At 36.8% G+C, this 20,574-nt stretch overlaps 1 protein-coding gene across 6 annotated transcripts in view; it reads right to left on the bottom strand.

Annotated features, from left to right (window-relative positions):
- MDGA2 (MAM domain containing glycosylphosphatidylinositol anchor 2) overlaps positions 1-20,574 on the bottom strand; it is a 783,360-nt gene that overhangs the window by 289,992 nt on the left and 472,794 nt on the right. For all 6 annotated transcript variants that reach the window (XM_070630080.1, XM_070630101.1, XM_070630087.1 and 3 more), the window contains one exon: positions 7,200-7,396. In XM_070630080.1, coding sequence (XP_070486181.1) covers positions 7,200-7,396 — 197 coding nt within the window. The remainder of the gene's footprint in view (positions 1-7,199; positions 7,397-20,574) is intronic.

Raw genomic sequence — 20,574 nt, forward strand, 5'->3', positions numbered from 1 at the left:
CCAATTCAATTCCAGAAGCATTATCTACAAAAAGGTATAAACAAGATTGTGTCATTCAACAGGATGGTGAAATGAATATTCAATTCAAATTCATATAGTTATTAACAGTATGAATGGGCATGTGAGATAGATCTCATTATCTTAGAAATTCTATTTTATTAAAAACAAGACATTGTTATTGAATTGCAAAGCATAATAATATCTTTAAAAGAAATCTGATTTTCTGACATTAAAAAATAAGCAGACTTATGATCTGTCATTTGAATCCTTCCACAATACATTCCCAGTATACCCTTCCAGCTTTCCACAATCCACTGTTCCTCATGTATAGTACCGATTGCTCCAGCCAACCAGAGGCATGGCCAGTCTTTGGAGATGTTGCTTTCCTTCTGTATATTGCAGGTGCTGCTGCTTTCCAGCCTGAGTGCTCTCTCCATAGCAGTATTGTGCGCCTCTATTTTAACAAAGATTTTTACTTTGTATCATAATCGCTATTTTTCTTAACTTCTCCCTATACATATCAACCAAGTTAGAGGAGGAGCCTTGCCTAGCAACCTCTGTATTTCAGGCAGAGAGTTGGCAATATCTTGCACATAGTAGATCTCAGTCTTTTTGTTTGTTGCCGAGGAATATTGTCCCTGAGCTAACATCTGTGCCAGTCCTCCTCTAATTTGTACATGGGACACCACCATAGCATGGCTAGATGAGCAGAGTGTAGGTCCACGCAAGGGATCTGAACCCGCGAAATCCCAGCTGCCAAAGCAGAGCATGCAAACCCAAACACTACATCATGGGGTTGGCCCCTAGATCTCAGTTATTTTCACTGGATTTATTTATACTATGAAGCCACAAAGGCCATAGAATCTGTGGAAATAAATTAAAATGTTATTGAAGTACAAAGAATGTTAGCATGGAAAGTTTTTTCTTCATAAAGTACACAAGGCAATTGATGGGAAAGAAGAGTCCAAAAAATCAATAACACCTAAGAATTCAAAATACGTATCCATATATACACATAAACATAAAGACACTAGCACAAATAAGCAAAAGGAAAATTAAACACTATTCCTATCTCATTACAAATATCAAAGCCATTATACGAAGGTGAGAAAAAGTCAACCTTGGGGAAATATTTCAAGAATACAACACCAAATTAATTTTAAATCTAAAGTAAATTTGATACACAAAGAAATAATTGACACATTTAACTCAATAACACAACTCCCAATAGTTACTTAGGAGTGTAGCGGTTTATCTTTTTTTTTACTTTTGTTTGTGAGGAAGATTAGCCCAGAGCTAACATCTGGTGCCAATCCTCCTCTTTTTGCTGAGGAAGACTGGCCCTGAGCTAACATTAGTGCCCATCTTCCTCTATTTTATATGTGGGAGGCCTGCCACAGCATGGCTTGATAAGTGGTGCTAGGTCCGCACCTGGGATTTGAACCGGCAAACCCCAGGCCACCAACGTGGAACATGCAAACTTAACTGCTGTGCCATGGGGCTACAGGCCTGGTTTATGTTCTAATGTGGGGGAAAACAACTAGATATGATGTTTGTAAATTAGAACCTACATAAAAATTACAACTATAATCCACAGTTCTTCCAAATTTCCAAGGAAGTCAGAAGCTACAAATGAGGACATTGTTTGCTATCAAGCAGACTCATGGGTAAAAATGTTCTCTACATCATATTCATCTATATTATAAAAATGTGCCCTGGAGGCTGGAATAAGTCCTGGAATTCTCAGTCTATTAATTCTAATTGTTTTTTGATTCAACAGAACTTTTGGAGAAACCCTGCTTATTCTGTAACTCTCTATATTTGAAGTCATACAAAACTAGTGATGGTATCAGATGTACCACTGTATCCCTCCTGAAAAGCTGTGGACTCAAGCAGAGTTTCAAAACAGCAGCCCAGGGGGCCAAACATTGAACTCCAGCAGTGACAGGTGGTGCACTGTTTTCTAAAAAGCAGACATATACGGCAAGCCCCACCAGTTCTTATTTTCAAGCTACCAGAAAGATTCACAGATTTGGTTACCAGATCATTCTCAGTAGGCATTTGCATTTGTGATTTCCACACAAAAGTAAATCTGCTATGGCCCATTGAAAGAGAACCCCTTGGATTTCCAAGTGGCTATGTTCACCTAGCTCCTAGCCCCTGAGATATAATTCCTTTATAAGAAGTTCTCCAGAATTTCTTAAGTAAATGACCAGCTTCCTGTGCATTTATGACAAATACACATATACACAAAGAGACTCAAAGCAGTATCTCAAAGGTTATCAAATCTAAACACAACTCGTATTGGAAAATCTTACATATGCTCTCTAATTGTTCATGGGGCATTACTACACATGACAAGCAAGGAAAATCGGAATGGAGGGGATGAGGTTTTTCTTTGCTCAATTATAATACCTGACCAATATCGATCATCCTCAGTTCAATAACCTTCATATCAGTCTCCTCAAATTGATCTGCAGATTCAACAAAACTCACTCAGAATCTTATCAGCCTTTTTGTAGAAACTGACAAGACGATCCCAAAATTTAAGTGGAAATACAAAGGGCATAAAACATCCAAAACAATTTTGAAAAAGATGAGCCCAGTTGGAGGACTTATTCTTCCTGATTTCAAGACTTATTATAAAGCCACAGTAATTAAGATAGTGTGGTATTGGCATAAACACAGACATATAAATCAATAGGACAGAATGAATAGTCCAGAAAGAGTCCCTAATATACAGGACCAATTGATTTTCAATTTAAGTGCCAACAAAATTCAGTGGTAAACGAATGATCTTTTCAATAAATGGTGCTAGAACACATGTATATCTATCTGCAAAGAAATTAGACCTCAAACATTCCCTCACATCATAAATGAAAATTAACTCAAAATGGAAAAGGGAAATATGCTGGCAAATATAAGTGGATGATGATTGTTTCAAAGAATGAAATAATAATGTCTTGCTGATTTTTAAAAATATGTAGAATTAAAATACTAGACAGGGTAATAAATATTGTTAAAATACTCAAAGTTTTTATCATTATTGATGAAATGGTAAAGTAATAATCAAAGATACAGGGTATAATTTTCTTCTTCTTCTCCCCAAAGGCTCCCAGGACATAGTTGTATATTCTAGTTGTAGGTCCTTCTCGTTGTGCCAGGATATAACCAAAAATTAAACTAAGATAATTCAAAACTCTTAGTAAAATAGAGGAGAAAATGCAACAAATAAAAAAAAATATTTGGCAAATCCAAAAGAAGGCAAAAAAGGGAGAAGTAAAACAAAACAGGTGGATATATAGACAAAAATAGTCACATAGACATCAGTTGGATTAAACGTACTAAAAACTAAGGTTGTCCCACTGGATTAAAACAATAACGAAAACCTACCAACTGGTTACAAGTGACATGTTGTAAATATAAAGACACAGAAAGTTTGAAAGTGATAGAAGAAATGAATATTTAACAGTTTTCCTCTTCAAAAAAAAAACACTAACCAAAAGGAAGCTTATGTAGTTAAATTAATGACAGATGGACAGACTTCAAGGCAAGAAGTAGTGTTCGAGGCAAAACAGGACATGTTTTTCTGATAATCTGCCAGGCAGATATAATAATTCTAATTCTGCATGAACTAATAATATATCTTCAAAATATATAAAGCAAAAATTGCTAGAAATAAAGAAGAAATAGACAAATTCACAGCCACGGCCACAGATATTAACTAATCTCTCTCAATAGCTTTTAGAATCAACAAATGTGCCCTAACAGGCACTCAACCCTTTTGGAATGCACATTTCGCGGGTGCACATGGATCATTTAGGAAAGTGGACCACAGGCTTAGCATAATGCAAGTCTCAATTTCTAAAATTGAAATTATTTAGAGCATGCTTTCTAACACTGTGGAATTAGACTAGAAATCAATTAAAAATTATAACTAGGAAAGCATCAACAGTTTGGAAATTAAATGCATTTAAATGGATTCAATTACAACATCATTCTCATTGACATTTCACTAAGCTTTCTTTAGTGGGTGAAGAGGGACAGAGTTACAGAGAGGAAGTCGGGAGTTACTAGTAGCTTGGAGTCAATTTGAACTAATCCCACAGCTAGTAATGCAGACATCTCCCTGGGAGTATTGACTCAACATTGAACACATATGTACTGAGAATCTTCCATGTGTCAGGCACTGTTTGAGCTGTTGAAAAGCCAAGCCTCTACAGTTAGTGAGTTCACACTCAAATGCACAAATAAGATAGTTTGACAGTTACAGTGCCTTGAAGAAAAAAGTACAATAAAACCTGGTGCTGGGAAAGAGTAACTGGCACGGAAGGGACGTGACTTCAGCTAGATCTGCCAGGGCATGCCTTCCTGAGGTGATGAGTCCTCAGCCTTAGGAAGACCCTGCCATGTTTCCAAGGAAACACCATTCTCTGTGGAGGGCTCAACCAAGGCACGTCCAAGGATGGTGTGACCAGAACAGTAGATGGGGTACAGAAGCCTAGATAAGAGAGAACAAATCAGAGCAAGGTCAAACATGGTCCTGTAGGTTACACCACTGGAGAGATTACAGCAGGAAAAATGATTTATGTTTTTAAATGATCACTCAAATGTTTGGAGTTTTCTGTAATAAAGCATGACAGCCAGTTAGGAACCTACTGCTGTATTCCACGGAGAGAGAATGGAAGTCATGTGGTATGGCTGGGCTCATGTATGTCAAGCTCATGTGTAGTATATCAACATGCGCGGTATGAAGAAACTCCACTGTTTTCTCATGTATGCAAAAGCCAATATTCTCTGTGGCCTTAAGAATTAAATTTTTCATGTGCTGCTGTTGGAGAGTTTCTATCAGTTTGGCCTACAAAGTATGCTTAATATTAACAAATTACGTAAATATACAACACAAAAGTATTGAAGTGTTTCTTGCTCCTACATGATTGTTAGGACAGATACAAATATACAGCCATTTCACAAGGAGAGAGAAGCAACATCATCAAGTAACCAAAGGCAGGAAAGACACTTTTAAATGGGAGCTATTTCTGCATGTTATTGGCAATTATCAACTACAGCAGGTGAATCCAGAACACAAAATTGCAAGAAAAGCTTCCTTGTTTCTTAACTACTTTTTAAGAGAATTAATCCAGACAGTCCAATAGCAGAGTTACTAGCACAGCAAAGGTGGAGAAGGCCTAGCGACATACGGCATTGGAAAGGCCGATACTCATTTAGAAGGAAGGATCAGTACTGAAATGTTCAAATTAAAAACATTTGTTTTCTCCTAAAAGAATGGGGGAAGAAAAAGAAGGAAGAGACAATAAAAGTTACTTTTAAAAGGCAAAATCAATAGCTACTAGTTTGAGAGCTCTTATAAGATGATGTTTTAGAGTTGCTAGCATAGAAATAGCAACAAACTCGAAAGAACAAATGAAAAGTTTGATTGCGCTTGTTTCATCATGTCAAAGCAAATTCCTGATTATTTTGAAAGTATAAATATTTTCTCCAAATTTGAACAAGGCCCATGTGTTCACGTGCAAGTGATCAGAGCGATGCGCAAGTTGGAAATAACCATGTCGTGAATAGGTGGTTAGAATTACCTCAGCATCTGTAAACATTATGATGTTAGGCAAGAAGATATGTTTTCTAAATTTTCACGATGTCCACACTTTAGAAAGAAATTGACCACAGAAGAATCAAATACGTGGTAGGTGATCATTTATCTAAATTTCTAAACTCTAGAGGCATCCAAGCATCCACATACTGTTAACTGCTCCAAATTAAAAAAAATTGATTTTAGTACAAAATTAAGAAGGAAATAGCATAGTGCAGAATAAATGAGGAAATCGTGATCCTGCCGAATGGCAGAGAAGAGCTGAGGCCCTACTGGCCTGAGTCAAGAGAGGGTCAGATCAAAAAGGTCTACAACACTGTGTCATGGTGGATTCAACAGTAATGTATGTGCTAAGATAATTTTCAGACATTTATATTTTGGCAAGTCACAGCTGTTCTATATCTTTAAGTAACAACACATAGAAATATATATATATGGTATGTACAGATGCTTTTGCATAATCACTGTATTCGTTCACAGTTCATATCTAAACATTGACAATTAAATTAATTTGAAAGTGGTCAGGCCTTAGACATTACAACTAAATGTTTCACTATATTTAAGAAAATAAATTTAATGGTGAAAAACGGGATCCTGGGAAATTTACAAACTCAGAATAATCTTATGACATTAGAGAGTTGAGATGTGAAACTTGTAATGATCTTGAAAATTTTGAAGTAGAATATTCACAATATTTTAAATTTGGTTGTATATTTCCCTAGTTATGGACATATAGATGCCTCAAAACTACATATAATATAGTCAAATCCCTGTCTATCTTGTTGCCTAGCTCATGGGTTTTTTTATTATTCATTGTGACAACTATTTTGAATATTTTTCGAAATGCATTTTCTTAATTTAAAACTTTTTCTTTGTTAAATTGGTTTTTGCTCCTTTCCAGTTATCAAAAAATCTTTATAATAACAGCATTTGAATATTCCTACAAATTTGAATGTCTTCATCAAGAATTATTAATTTGCCACTTTCAATACATTACGGAAGAATATTTCATTTTACATTCACTCAATGTAAAATTAATTCAATTTTTATTTTTATTAAATAAGTTTTTAATGACTCATTAGATAGTGCAGCTTTTACATAATTAAGGCTCTATTCTTTAAGTCAAAACCAAAACTGAACAAAGGAAATTAGATAGCTTTTTTCCTAAAACAAAAGCCAAATAAATTTCAAGTAGATTTCTTCATTCTTTTAAAACCTATTTATCACTGCAAATGGGGAAATCAAAATCTCTTCTTTTAAGAAATGTTTTTCACAAAAAACAAAGCAGTCAGCAAATGTATAATTACATACTTCATAGTCAAACCTAGGTAAACTCTGGATAAAGAAATAGGATACACTAATTTAAAACTTTTTTCAAGAGTTAACATTTTAAATTTACCTACCACACAAAAAATAAACCAACTGTCCTGCATTTTTTGAGTCCTCTGATCTCTCAGTCAAGAACACATTGTTTTTTTAAAAGCCAGGTTTGGAGAAACTATCTTTTCAGATAGATGTAATATTGCATGCTGCCTGAATTAGGAAAGTATTCTAGCCGAGTAGGATGGAAATACTACACCTTCTTTCCTACCTGGGTAAAGAAGGGTTCATAAATCTCAACGCCTTTGTCAGATCCTTGTAGTAACACCTCCTGGCCGCGTCTCCAGCTGTACCGGACCGGTGGGTTGGAATTGGCAACGCAGCGGAGGAACACCGTTCTCTCATAGTAAAATTGTTCTTTCGCTTCGCCTATGCTTTGATGCACAGTTACTACCGGATCATCCAAATCTAGAAAAATAAAAACAACCAAGTGACAATGTTATGAGTTAACATGGCTTGTAAAGTATTGCACATAAAACTAACCAAAGATGCGTTTTCCTAATTGATTATATTGCTTATCACTAGACATTTTTTTCACTGAGTTTATTGAACTCATTTGCAGAGAAACTTCCAATGATAGGAGGTAAAGACAAGTAATAGCTATTTCTTAAGATCTCTATTTGTTGAGATGGTACAAAGGAATTTGCATATTTCCTACATTTTCCCAACAGCCACATAAAACAGCTCCATGAGAGAGATTAGAGTTCAAAACCCTCAAATTCAAGAGATTAGCCAAAACAATGAACCATAATGACAGAGAAATAAATGTCAAGCAGCTCAATTAACTCTTTCCCTTAACATACTTGTTTTTCAAACTATTTATTACTGACACATTAAAAACAATCAAAAATTGTGATTACAGATTATTCTAATATTTACAGTAAGAAACTACGATCTTCTACTGGGTTAAATTTTTCTTTCATCTTAGATTTTATATCCTAGATCATATTTGATACTTTGAACTGTGCTAAGAGAAGGTACTATTAAAAGGCATTAATATTTCTATTACTGAATATTAGAAATAAATTTTTGCCATTTTACATGGATTCTAAAGAACAGATATATACCAAGGGTTTAATGAATATTTTCTGGAAAAAAAAACAATTCATAAATATCTTGGGGTTTGTGGGTCATACAGATTTGTCTCAACTACTCAACTCTACCACTGTCGTGTGAAATCAGCCAAAGACCACAGGTAAGTGAGTGAACAAGGAATGTGGCTGAGTTTCAAAGAACTTTATTTATAGATGTAGGGGCCCCACCCAGATTTGGCTCCTGGGCCACAATCTGCCATGGACCGTCATCCCCTGATATATCATATCCCAGGTTCTTTTTTCAAGAGAAAAAGAAATTAAGAAATGTACTTGCTTTAAAACAACTGTATCGTACATTTGAAAGTTGCTAAGAGAGTAGACGTTAAAGGCTCTCATCAGAAGAAAAAAAACCTTGTAACTACGCATGGTGATGGATGTTAACTAGAATTATGGTCGTGATTGTTTTGCAATACATATAAATATTGAATCATTATGTTGTGCACTGAAACTAATGTAATATGTCAATTATATATCAGTTAAAAATGGGAAAAATAAAACAGCAGGCTCTTGGTTCCATGTGCTAGTATAAATTTAGTATGTGCTTATTAAAAGTGGTACAAACATTTGCTGTATTTAAATATTAATTTACCCCATTTATCTTTATAACTCTGAAAGGTAACTTCACTTTTGTGGTCTTGAATTTCCTTACCAATAAAATGGGAATAACAATTGTAGCATCTTATTACGGCTATTGTAGGATTAGATGAGATTGTCCATAAAGCCTTGGGGCACATAGTAAATACCCTATAAAAGTTAGTAATATTATTTTATCATTATTATTATCATGACTGGGGTTTTATTTAGACTCCCAATAATTGTATGTTGTTTTCCTACCTTTATCTCACCAATCCATAATGCACTCAACTCTCATTTTAAACAGGTAAAAATGCCCCTTTCCCACTTGTTTAGGCTCTGAAATGTTTCTACATGACAAATATTTTTATGTGAAGCTCGAAAAGAAGCTACCATATTCATAAATACAGAAATAGTGAGGTGTGTGAGCATATGCTACTCTGAATATTTAAAAGACATTGTTCCTTACAAAAGATTCTTTTCGATGTGTTAAAATAATAAAAAGCCAGCAAACGTAGTGAAGTAATAGTTGCCCTAAGGAATCAAAGCACAGAATCTCAAATCTCTCCAGTTTGAAAAGTTGTTTTATCCAAATGTGACTTGCTTGACAGCTCTACTTAGATTTCTAGTTTTGCAACACTGAGGTTTTCTTTTCCAACATTAGAATCTTTTCACAGCTACCTCAAAGGGCTCTAATTTTAGTAGTGTAAATTTGCAGAACAACTGGTGCCTTTTGGGGCCGTTTCAGGCAGTTCCAGTTCACTCCATTAGCTGTGCAGGGGCATGTGCAGTCTGGCTTAATAAGTTGGAGAACTCAGAGGTACCGACATCATCATCATGAAATGTTTAAAGGGCTTTGAAATCCATCAAATATTTGCTTATTTGGTGATTAGGCCTTCACACAGAAGTCAGTTTCTACAGAGACTGATTAGCTGAAAGCAGCCTTAGTGACTTGAAAAAAAGGTACTGTGAGCCAATTGTGATCAATTAATTTTTTCTTGTACAAAACATAATTCTTTTAGTTATAGTCTCATTATTGGAAGACAGGAGCTGTGTTATGTTGTGAAAAACACAGGAAGAGAAGAGAATTGGATGGAACACACTGTGACAATGGTGACTCTCCTTGGATTCCAAATTGTTAATCATATTGTACTTCCCAACAACCATTTATTGACGTGTCCCTAGCTCTGTTGTCAGGCAGTGGTGTTGACAGGCTCAGTCAGGAACAGATCAAACCTAACAATCGTTTAAACATGCTCTTCCCTGATCTAGATGAGTTTTGGGTCACCAGCCTTCTGAGAACCTAACCCTGGGCCAATGGCTTACTGAACGTGGTATTGGCAGAATTATCTGTTGGATTCTCCCATTTTGGGAATCTCTACTTCATAAAACACTTACATGATAATTTTTTAGATTTAAAAATAAACATGCCAAAAACAAGATTTCTTTTAAACAAGTCAAATAATGGCATGACTAAAGAACAGATTTAATATATTTAAGTAACATATATCACATATGTCATGTATATATCACTGAAAATATATGTTTAATACACATTCTATATATTTCTGAGTGGAACTGAATGTGTGTATTTGGCTTAGGTGAGGTTTCTTGGAAAAGAGACTCCAGGACAGAGATATGTGTGAAGGAAGCACACTGGGAAGGACCTTTCTAGATCAACACATGTGAGGAGGTGAAGGACGCAAGACTGTTGAAGAGAGTTGAACTACAGTATAGTTGCCACAAAGATCACAGGAGCTCTAGAGAAGTTTTGGAGCCCTGATGTCCCCTCAGAGCTGTCCTGCCCTCAGGCAAGGGAGCTAAGCTTTTACACATCACCCCTCTCCCATCAACCAGTACTTGCGTGTGTGCTCTTCCCCACTAGGGGGCATGACCTTGAGTTTAGGGCAATGTTTAGTTTTGGGCAATTTCAAGAGAAGGATTCAGCTGATAGCTCTCAGCTGCTAAAACTCTCAGCAGCTGGAGGAATGAGCGCTTCAGTCCTGAGGAAGGGATCTGGCCAGCGCATTATAGCATCCATTTAGATCTACTCGCTAGCTACGGTAATTCACTCTGCCTGAGAAAAGCTACTCGAGGATTTTGGTTAGTCACCTTTTCTGGGGAAACTTTCAAAAGGAACTCTAGTGGGGTGATATTCACCATCTCCTTCTACTATTACCATTCTAGACTGTTCTCATTCTGGTCTAGTACATCTTTTGGTATAAGTAGCTTACCTAGTAAGGTTACCAGACCTTTGTCACTGAGTATTTTCAACCCTGGGTCACTGTGCCCTTCTCAAGCCATTGCTGATGCACTTGACTGTTTGCCTCCAAAATTAGACAAAAGAATATGAAGAAATGACTCAGTGGATCAACTGGGTATCAAACATGTTCTTCACTGCCTCACTGTGTAACAACAGCCCTACCCCTGGCTGATCACACAGGCCAGTTCCTTCTGCCAGGATGGTGACACCTCTTAGCTGCTGTTTCCCAATAAAGGAAGCCTAAGGTAACTGAGTAGCAGCCACGGCTTAAGGATTAATGGGACTCTTGCTGTGCCATTTAAGAGAAGCTTTTGCCCCTTCTGAGAACTAGGACTTCTAAGCTGGCAGAACCCAGAGTTGCGGGAAGGGAAGCATAGAGTCCCTAACTGGGTCACTGAGTGTGGTGGTAGTAAGTAGGGTCACTCCTTGGTTCTTGAACCTATGTATTCTACAGAAGAAAAAAAAGGGTCATATAATAATGGTCATTGATTTTGAACGTATATTGCATCTTGGAGGACAGCACTCCCTCCTTACCAGATATTCTCTCTCTAAGACACAGCTGTCTCTTCCAAAGACCATTCTATCATGCTAGTAAGTTGGCATTTTTAGGCAGTGTAGAATACGATATGATCAGAGAAGCCCATGGCAATGTGCCTACTGCTACATCTTCACTGCTGTGAAATGTGCTTCTGGTCCCATGAGTGGCTAGCTAGGATCCTGTGTTAAGAATAAAACCCTCTAAAAACCTTTGGATAGGGCTGCTGCTGGCTGATGTCAGCAGAAAAATCCATACTCAGAATTTATGTCAAATTCAGCCAAAATGATGAACTGTCACTTTTAGGGTTAAAAAGGTGTAATGTATTCAATTTTCTACCAAGGGATTAACCGGAATTCTTGAAGGATAGTGCTTTATCAAGAGCCAAGTGTTGTTCTCTGTTGCTGCCAGGTTAGATACGCAGTAGCGGCAGTAGAGTCATCAGCCTTTACAGATGATAACCCACGTTTCAAGCTTATTCAGAGCCTACAAGCTCTGACTCCAAGGGCCAAGGAATCAATTCGGAGGTTCTGACAAGTACTATGTTCATTCCAATCACACAGTTAGAGACTAGGTAAATGACAACAGGGTGGGGATCTGTGGACTAGGAGACCCAATGTGAGCCAGCTGTGGGCCACGACTCCGTTTATTACCTGGCACCCAAATGACCAACTCTAATAGTACAAGGACTTGAATATTCTGTAGAATCTTAGGTGTCAAGGTCAACTTGGATGGGATGTATCACCGTCCTCAAAATGTTTCAGAAGTACCCTTTTCCTAGTATAGTTATTCAAGTATATGAATATAGGTTCTTTTGAGAAAGAATTGGGAGAATTATTACCATATACATTTGCTGTGGTCTTGCAGGGTTCTTTCTGGTGACTGTCTCCCCTCTAGTCAAAGAGTTCAAGGTCTGAAAATTTCCTGCTGAGGATTCAAGCTTCTCTGAAGCGCTGCTATACTTTTAAATAATTCCTAAGCCTTATTATCAGCTTTTATGACCCCTGGCTAAAGAAGATCAGAATCTCTTTATATACTGCTAAAGAGGCCTTCTTATTCTCACCCATCACCTTCAGTCCATGATTAATCGCACTCGGCCTTTTATTTTTTTCTCCACTGCATGAATAGAACTCAGCAGAAACTGATTCCATTGTCCTTATAATTACTTTCTCTTGAATTCCTCAAAAGCCTGAGATATTGAATTCACAGTGCATTACCTTCCAGCGGTATCTATCCTCCGTGACCACTGGTGAAGATTTTAACAATTTCACCACTATAGCATTCAAGGGCTATCAGTGGTCCACCTACCACCAGCAATGGGATCCTCATTGCCAGTCAGTTAGTGGACTAATAGGTGATCCATCTCTAACATTCTATTTTAAAGTCTGCTTCCTCAAACCATCTAGATTGATTCCTTGGAAATATGGTTCTTCAATGAAGACATGCCTTTAGGAAATGTATTGGGGAGTATCTTCAGGCTCTGTTCTTGTGGTGGTGTGCAAAAAAAGAAGTAGGATTAAGCAATGAGAAGAGTTAAATGTGATGCATCACTACAAAGTGACCAGATGATCCAGAAGGAACTGCAGAGTGAGATGGTGTTGCAGAGTTGTTCTGCAGAGGACACTGATCCATCACTGGATTAGGGCTTCCCTGGTGAGGAGGCTTGACCTTAGGTCATGTGGCTCTTCCAGCTGAGGACAATTTCATGAGAGGGATTCACCTGAGAGTGCACAGCTTCCAACACTCCCGGGATTCAGACAGAGTGCCTGCTATACAGTTTTAGCCAAGGACTTTGAGGTTACCATATCTAATTTTCTTCAGTCTTTATATATGGTTCAGGGAGCATGGGACTTTTCTACATATTTATTTAGTAGTCAATTTTCATACTAAATGGCTTTGATAATACTACAGAACCACATGGACTATTTTCTGTTATCACCGATGTTTTACTTGCACTTATTTCTTCTCTTTAAAATAAATTTCTTTAAATTTTATGGGCTAAGTATGTGAAATTCAAACACCTAGATACGATAATCATTGACAAATACAAAATGTTCTTTGAAGTAAAGGACATAATTTTTGTTATTTAACAGAGGACAAAATTCTTCACATTTATAAAGTAAATCATTGAATATATTGTTTGATATACAAATATTTGCTTAAAATACATATTAATATCATAACTAATATGGTTTTCTATACTATGTACCCCTATGTGCATAAGATGCATATCTTAGTCATGTTTGTGTCCCTAAAACTGGACATAATGGACATAAGTACTCAACAATGGTCTAATGTATTAATGTAAAGGAACTGAATCAATTTTCATTGAGGTTGATCATATGATACGGTATGGTTATCCACACATAGCCCTACATACCATAGGCTACCCACACATTCCATATGTATGGCAAGGCTCCCCATACATAATATAATGATGTTAAGAAAAATTCCCATAAATACAACAGCTACTCCTTTCTAACTGAAATAATTTTCTGGAAACTCTTTCTTTGGCTGATTAAATATGCTAGGAACTGACAAATTAAAATCATTTTAAGAAAATTAAAAAAAAATACGATGATGTAAGCTACCTTTCTTAGCCCTAGAAACTTACATAAACTGAACTGTGTGACTCATTAGCTATAGGGCTGAGAGAAAGGTAGGAGTTAAGGAAGCTCTCCAAGGACCTGGCTTAGGCAGTTGGGTAGACAGTGCATTAACTGAAACATGAAATATAAAGTGAGACTTGTACCTGGCCTGGGAAGGACGGAGGAGGGAGGCTGGGGAAGGTGGATTTGCTGATTTGTGTTTAGATTATGCTGAAGGACAACCACCTATAGCTCCCCTCGTCCCACTGAGCATAAACGGAGCCAGAACGAGAAGTCTGGGCTACAGAGAGGGATTTGGGAGTCATCAGTATGCTGTGTGAAGAAATGAGACGACGCAGGAGTGTGCAGAACGAGAAGAGGAAAGATCCAGTGAGAGAGCCCTGGGCAGCACCAAATGGAGGCAAGAAGAAGGGACACATTTGAAAAAGACTGGGGAAAAATGATGAAAGAAGTGGAGACAAAACAAATTAATGGGAAACAAAATAAATGTTAAAAATACTTTCACTGCCATGGAGGGGTTGACAAGGAGAAAAAATGCTGAAAAGAAACCAATGTAAGAATAGAACTGGAAAGTGATTTAAATTTGGTGAGGAATAGCTCATTGGTGACCTTCACCAGAGGTGTGTCAGTGGATTAATGGGACCAACAGTCACGTTTCTATGCCTTAAGGAGTGAAGACAGCTGAAAACATGGAGAGATTAATGGCTCTAATCCTTTCAGGAAACTTGACTCTGACAAGAAAGAGTTAGGGGCATAGCCGGAGGACGACACGTGATCAAGGGGTGTTGCTTTGTTTTCACAGATATGTTTTCCTATAAGCTGGGAAAGATATATTTAAATTCAAATAGGGAAGATCCAGGAGTATATAAGGAAAAAATAAAACAATAGGAAGCTTTAGGAAAATGGTCAATGTTTGAATACCATTTATTATATATTTTTACATAATATTATATATATTATTATATATTTTAATAAAGAATTATCATTTAATGGTATAATTATGATATAAATATTAGGATTTTACATCTCAACATTATTTAAGATTTATCAGCAGTGTGTCCCTGTTTTTTGGAGGTTTTCACTCAAGCTTCCAGTCTTTTAGGCTAGAAAACCTAGAATTATTTTTGACTCCTCCCTATCTTTTCATCAATAGAATTTTTACATGAAAAGAATCCAAAATTAGTTCTTATATACTAGCTAGCCCTGTTTGAGATAAGGTCTACTACATCATGGCAGCATTGTCTAGTCCATTATCTAGTTAAACTGGGGTACTCGAGTCACATGAAAGAGTTAACTCGTCTCCCAGCATGCACTGGCACAGGTTAATCTATGTGCTTATGTGAACCAGTTATTAACTGAAACTGAAGTCACGGGGTGTAGTTACAAGTTAAAGAATCAATTAATCTCAAAAATAATCACAGCAGAAGCATGTTTTCCACAGGGGGTTTATGCCACCATTTGGTCCAATTTTTCTGTCTTTAATCTTTGAATTAAACCAAATGAATCTGAAAACCCAGATGGCAAAGACACACTGGATACTGTATTGGATGTCATCTTTCCCTCCGAGAAGTTCCAGAAATCTTAAAAATCTTATTTTTAAGGCAAAAGAAATCCAAAAATATTTTCTTAAGGAAAATAACCACTCAATACACTTGGAGGCATTAAAGTTTCTCAAATATATTAGTTCTCCACTTTATGGGTAAGAATTTGTTACTATTATAACTATGGGATGAATGTACCTAACAACAGATAATGCTAACTAACTAACCTGAATAAAATTACGTTGCTTTGAAGTTACACAAAAGAGAAACTAATCAAATCATTGTTAGACATAGCAACAGTCAAGAACAAGGCGCTTTACTGGATGTCAATGATTTGTAGCACTTTCTGCAGATACCGATACAAAACAGAACTGCTTTCTTAGACAAATCAATGAGAAATTTTGAGCAAGTATTGATGACAAGAAATGTTTCATGTCTTTTCTTGTATAGTGATTTTTGGACAATGACTAATTTTATCTGATAACCCATAAAGGAAAACAGACAAAATGAGTACTTACAGCCAAATTCTCCAAATGGGATATAATACATATATAATATATATACACATATAATACATATATATACATATAAGATGTATATATATTATATGTATATATATATATTTGTTTGTTTTCTTCTTCTTAAAACTTGTTTCCCATTCCACTCTCTTCTTTCATACCCTGACCTCCCTATGGAACCCATGTTAACATCCTGATATTCTTCTATGTTTTTCTTCAGGCTCATATACATGCACACATTTGTGTGTGCACATGCCTAAGGGTTTTGTTTGTCTTTCTATAAAATTAATCTTATAACACTTTTTAAAAAAAAATCTTGCTTTTTGCACATAAAATATCTCATGGAAATCACTCCAAAGTAGAGCTTTAATCCTTTTTTTTTATATTTGTACCACATCCCTGGACATGAATGTACATAATTGATTCAACTATTCCACTATTATGGGCATTAACCTTATTTCCAGTTTTTTCACTCCGCGAATAACGCCATATTAATGGCCTCTGAACATATACTTTCAAACTGGTGGCTTTATTTGGATGGGAGAAATTCTTATAAGTGGGAAAATGGCTTCTAAGTAGTTGAAACTTTTTGCCTGTTTTCTTTCCAAAATAAATATACATTTCACCATAAGCCTACGAGCGTCATTTTTACTATGTCTCAGCATGATGGATTTCTTTGCTGTTCTAAATTTTTGTGCATTCTGATTGTGTGAGGCAGTAGCTGTCACTGTGGACTGCCTTTCCACAACTACTAGTGAATTTGAGTGTCTTTTCATTTGTTAAATGGCCACCTAGACTTTTCCTCCTTGAACTGCCAACTCACATTGTTGGTCTCTTTTTCTCTTAGGTTGGTTGCCTTTTTCTCTAAAAATTTTAAAAATCTCTTTGTATATGACAGATTATAACCTTTTGATGATTATTTGTCTATTAATTTTGCTTGAGATATTTTTTCCTAGACAAAATAATTTTTATGTAACAAAATATTATCTTTTCTGTATAACTTTGGATTGTAAAGTACAGTAAAATATGCCTAGCTTTCCCCTAGATTGCACACGAGGTCTTTACTCCATCAAGAGTTGAATTTTGAGTATCCTGTCATTTAGAGGTCTACTTTTATTTTCTTTCCAATGGAGAATCAGTAACAGCAGCACCATTTAATATTTCATCCTATTACAATGAATTGAAAACCAACTTTATCATATGTTAAATTCTCATATATATTAGATCTGTTTCTGATTTATCTTCTCTGTTGTATGAATTTATTTGTCTATCCCTATGCAAAACCATATTAATGTGATAGAGTAGACTTTTATTTATTTATTTATTTTTTGAGGAAGAGTAGCCCTGAGCTAACAGCTGCCGCCAATCTTCCTCTTTTTTAGCTGAGGAAGACTGGTCCTGAGCTAACATTTGTGCCCATCTTCCTCTGCTTTATATGTGGGATGCCCACCACAGTATGGCTTGACAAGTGGTGCGTAGGTCTGCACCTAGGATCCAAACCAGTAAACCCCAGGGCGCTGAAGTGGAACGTGCGAACTTAACCGCTGTAACACTGTACCGGCCTCTAGAGTAGATTTTTACCTTCTAAATTCTAGTAAGACAACTTCACTTTGTCCCAGCCCCTCACTGCTGTTCTATTTCACACCTTCTAGATTATTCTCAGGTTTCTGTCTTCCAGCTAATGTCTAGGTTATTTTATTTACTCAAATTAAAATATCATCTAAACACAAAACTCTAGAGATGATTTGGAAATTCATTAAATTCATTTATTAATTTGTGATATTTTATGCTTTGTTAGATGTATTTTCTCGAAAACATATCTTTCCATTAATTCAAAATATATATTACATTTTAAAATATGAATTCCTACTTTCTTCATTTAGATTCTACACCACTTTTGAAAATTTTTTCCTAAACATTTCATAATTTTTTGAAGTTATGAGTGAAATATTTTTCCTTTGCCGTTGTTTATTACTAAAATAGAGCTATTAATTTTTGTATACGTCAGTTACATGCATTCACTTTTATATTCTTCCAAACATTCTAGAATTTTTTTCCCTAGAGTCTTTTGGGTTTTTTACATATAAAAACATAAGTATTTTATATTGACATTATATTTGCATAAATTTATTTATATTTTAAAATATTTTATATTTTATAATTTTATCAGCAAAATTAGAAACTTTTTATGTTTACATCAATAGCTTTATCTTCCTTTCTTAGAACATTTGCTAGAAATCCAAGATAATAAATATGGCTTGGTGGAAGCAGGGTCTTATAGCATGTTAGGCAGTGTGGTGCCTTTGAATGGTTTTAAGCAAATTTGACTTATTTATTTATTTTTTACTGAGAAAGATTCACCCTAAACTAACATCCATGCCAATCATCCTCTACGTTTTAGTATGTGGGCCATTAGCACAGCACGGCTGCTAACAGAGCAGTGTAGGTTTGCATCTGGGAACCGAACTCCAGCTGCCGAAGCTGAGTGTGTTGAACTTAACTGCCAGCGCTGGTGGCCCGCACATTTGACTTTTATAAAAATTGCTCCAACTGCAGTATGGAGAGTATATTGAAAAAATAGCAACAGTAAATGTGAGGAGATCAGTTAAATGACTATTATTGGTGTCCAGCTGGCTCAAGTGGTGCCAATAGAAACGGAGAGAAGTAATTTTGTTTAAATGGCTATATAATAACTCTGATATTATTGTAGATACAATGAAATTGTAAACCAAATCACAAAGTTTACAAAAGAAATTATATTGAGTTCATCATGTACAAATAATATTTTGAAGTTGATTTCATACTATAAATCATCAAATCAACAGACATTTGTTGTTTTAACTATACGGCCTAATATAGTTTGACTTTATTCTCTGTAGTGGCCAAGACAAAAACAGAGGCTCTGTAAATGACAAATGTGCACATCCTGCCAGCCAGGAGGGCTGAGATGGGGCTAACTAGTAAAGAAGGGGGCACAATTTGGAGGAGTCAAAGAAGGCCTTAGAAACTGGACTTCTTATATTATGTTTCTCAGATTTGGGATCTAAAAAGATTTGAAAAAATAGATAAATGGTTAGCTTTCATCAAATCAGATGCGGAGACTAACATTTGTACTCCATCCCTATATTTTGGGTAGTTCCCACCTCCTACCAAAAAGATGAAAATGCTTGACACTTTCTCTCCCAGCTTCCTTTGTAGGCAGAGTATGGACACATGTCACAGGCTCATCCAGTTGGATTCATCCACCATAAACTTTGAATTGGGAGCTCCTGATAGAAACAAGTAGGGACACGGAGGCGCCACGGCAGGGGCATGTGGTGGAGGCGGCAGCAGCAACATAGACTGTCTTGGGGAGCAGGGGCACCTGCGGAGGGACAGCACCCAGGGCTGAGCTCAGCAACAGCAGGCACGTTGGGAAGCTCAGGGTGCCATGGCGGCAGAGGTGGCCGTCTTGTCCTGACCCACCGGTTTATGGACGGATTGGAGGTGTGCTCCTCCATCTTGGTTAGAGTCATTCATCCCTAATTGTTTTCTAAACTTCATTTTGCAGCCTGAAGGCAAGTCTCCAAAATTCAACTTTAATTGTTCATTCATTCATTCATTTAGTTAGTCTAAATCAGCCAGAGTTGATGCCCCCTGCTTGTATGAAGTGGTTTCTTAAATTAGCAGTATTTAACAGGGAGTAGCTATAAATCAACTTGATTCCTTCTCCCAGTGGCTCTGAAAGCCTATGTGATAGGCTATTTCTTTTCCTCCTATTGAATGCAATTTTGGGCACATTTCACCACTTTTCCAGTCCTCTGTGGTCAGACACAAGAACAGTCCCATTTCTGTAATTAAAATTTCAAGTTCAATAATTAAAAAAAACAAACAAAATAACTTGTGACTCTCTAACTCCAACTTTCTCCATTTCCTCCAGCTGAGGACTAGCTCAGGCTTGACATCCTGAAGGTCCGAGGGTAACGGATGGAGGGTGGGGGGTACTTAGCCTCTTGCTCTCCTTTCGCCTACTTTGTTCTTTGACTCCTCTGTCCATGCTCACTAGCCATAGGGGCCTGGTTCCTCCAGGACTGTGGAGGTGATGCCTGAAGGAGGAGAAGGGAGGAAAATGGAGCCCTGTCCTTGGCAGATGAGAAAGTTTGCAGGTCTGAGGGCAGGACTCTGGAAGTGCCCTCACTTGGCCAGAGGAGGGGATGAAGCATGGCCCGCTTATCCACCTGTGGGAACAGTGAAGAGCTCTTGACAAAGAATTCCTTGTCTTCACCTCCAGGGCCCAGTGTCAATTGCTTATCAACAGAAGTGGGGCATCTCCAGTGCTAGCCTGGAGGGTCTAGCAGCTCACTTTGCCAGAGGTACTTGGCGACTTCTAAACTGATCTCAGCTTTTGGGGCTCCAACAAAGTGGATATAGAAAGAAGCTCAATGCAAACCAGCATTCTGTTACTCTCATGTCT

Source organism: Equus przewalskii, chromosome 1 (assembly GCF_037783145.1).
Source record: "Equus przewalskii isolate Varuska chromosome 1, EquPr2, whole genome shotgun sequence".
Classification (NCBI taxonomy): Eukaryota; Metazoa; Chordata; class Mammalia; order Perissodactyla; family Equidae; genus Equus; species Equus przewalskii.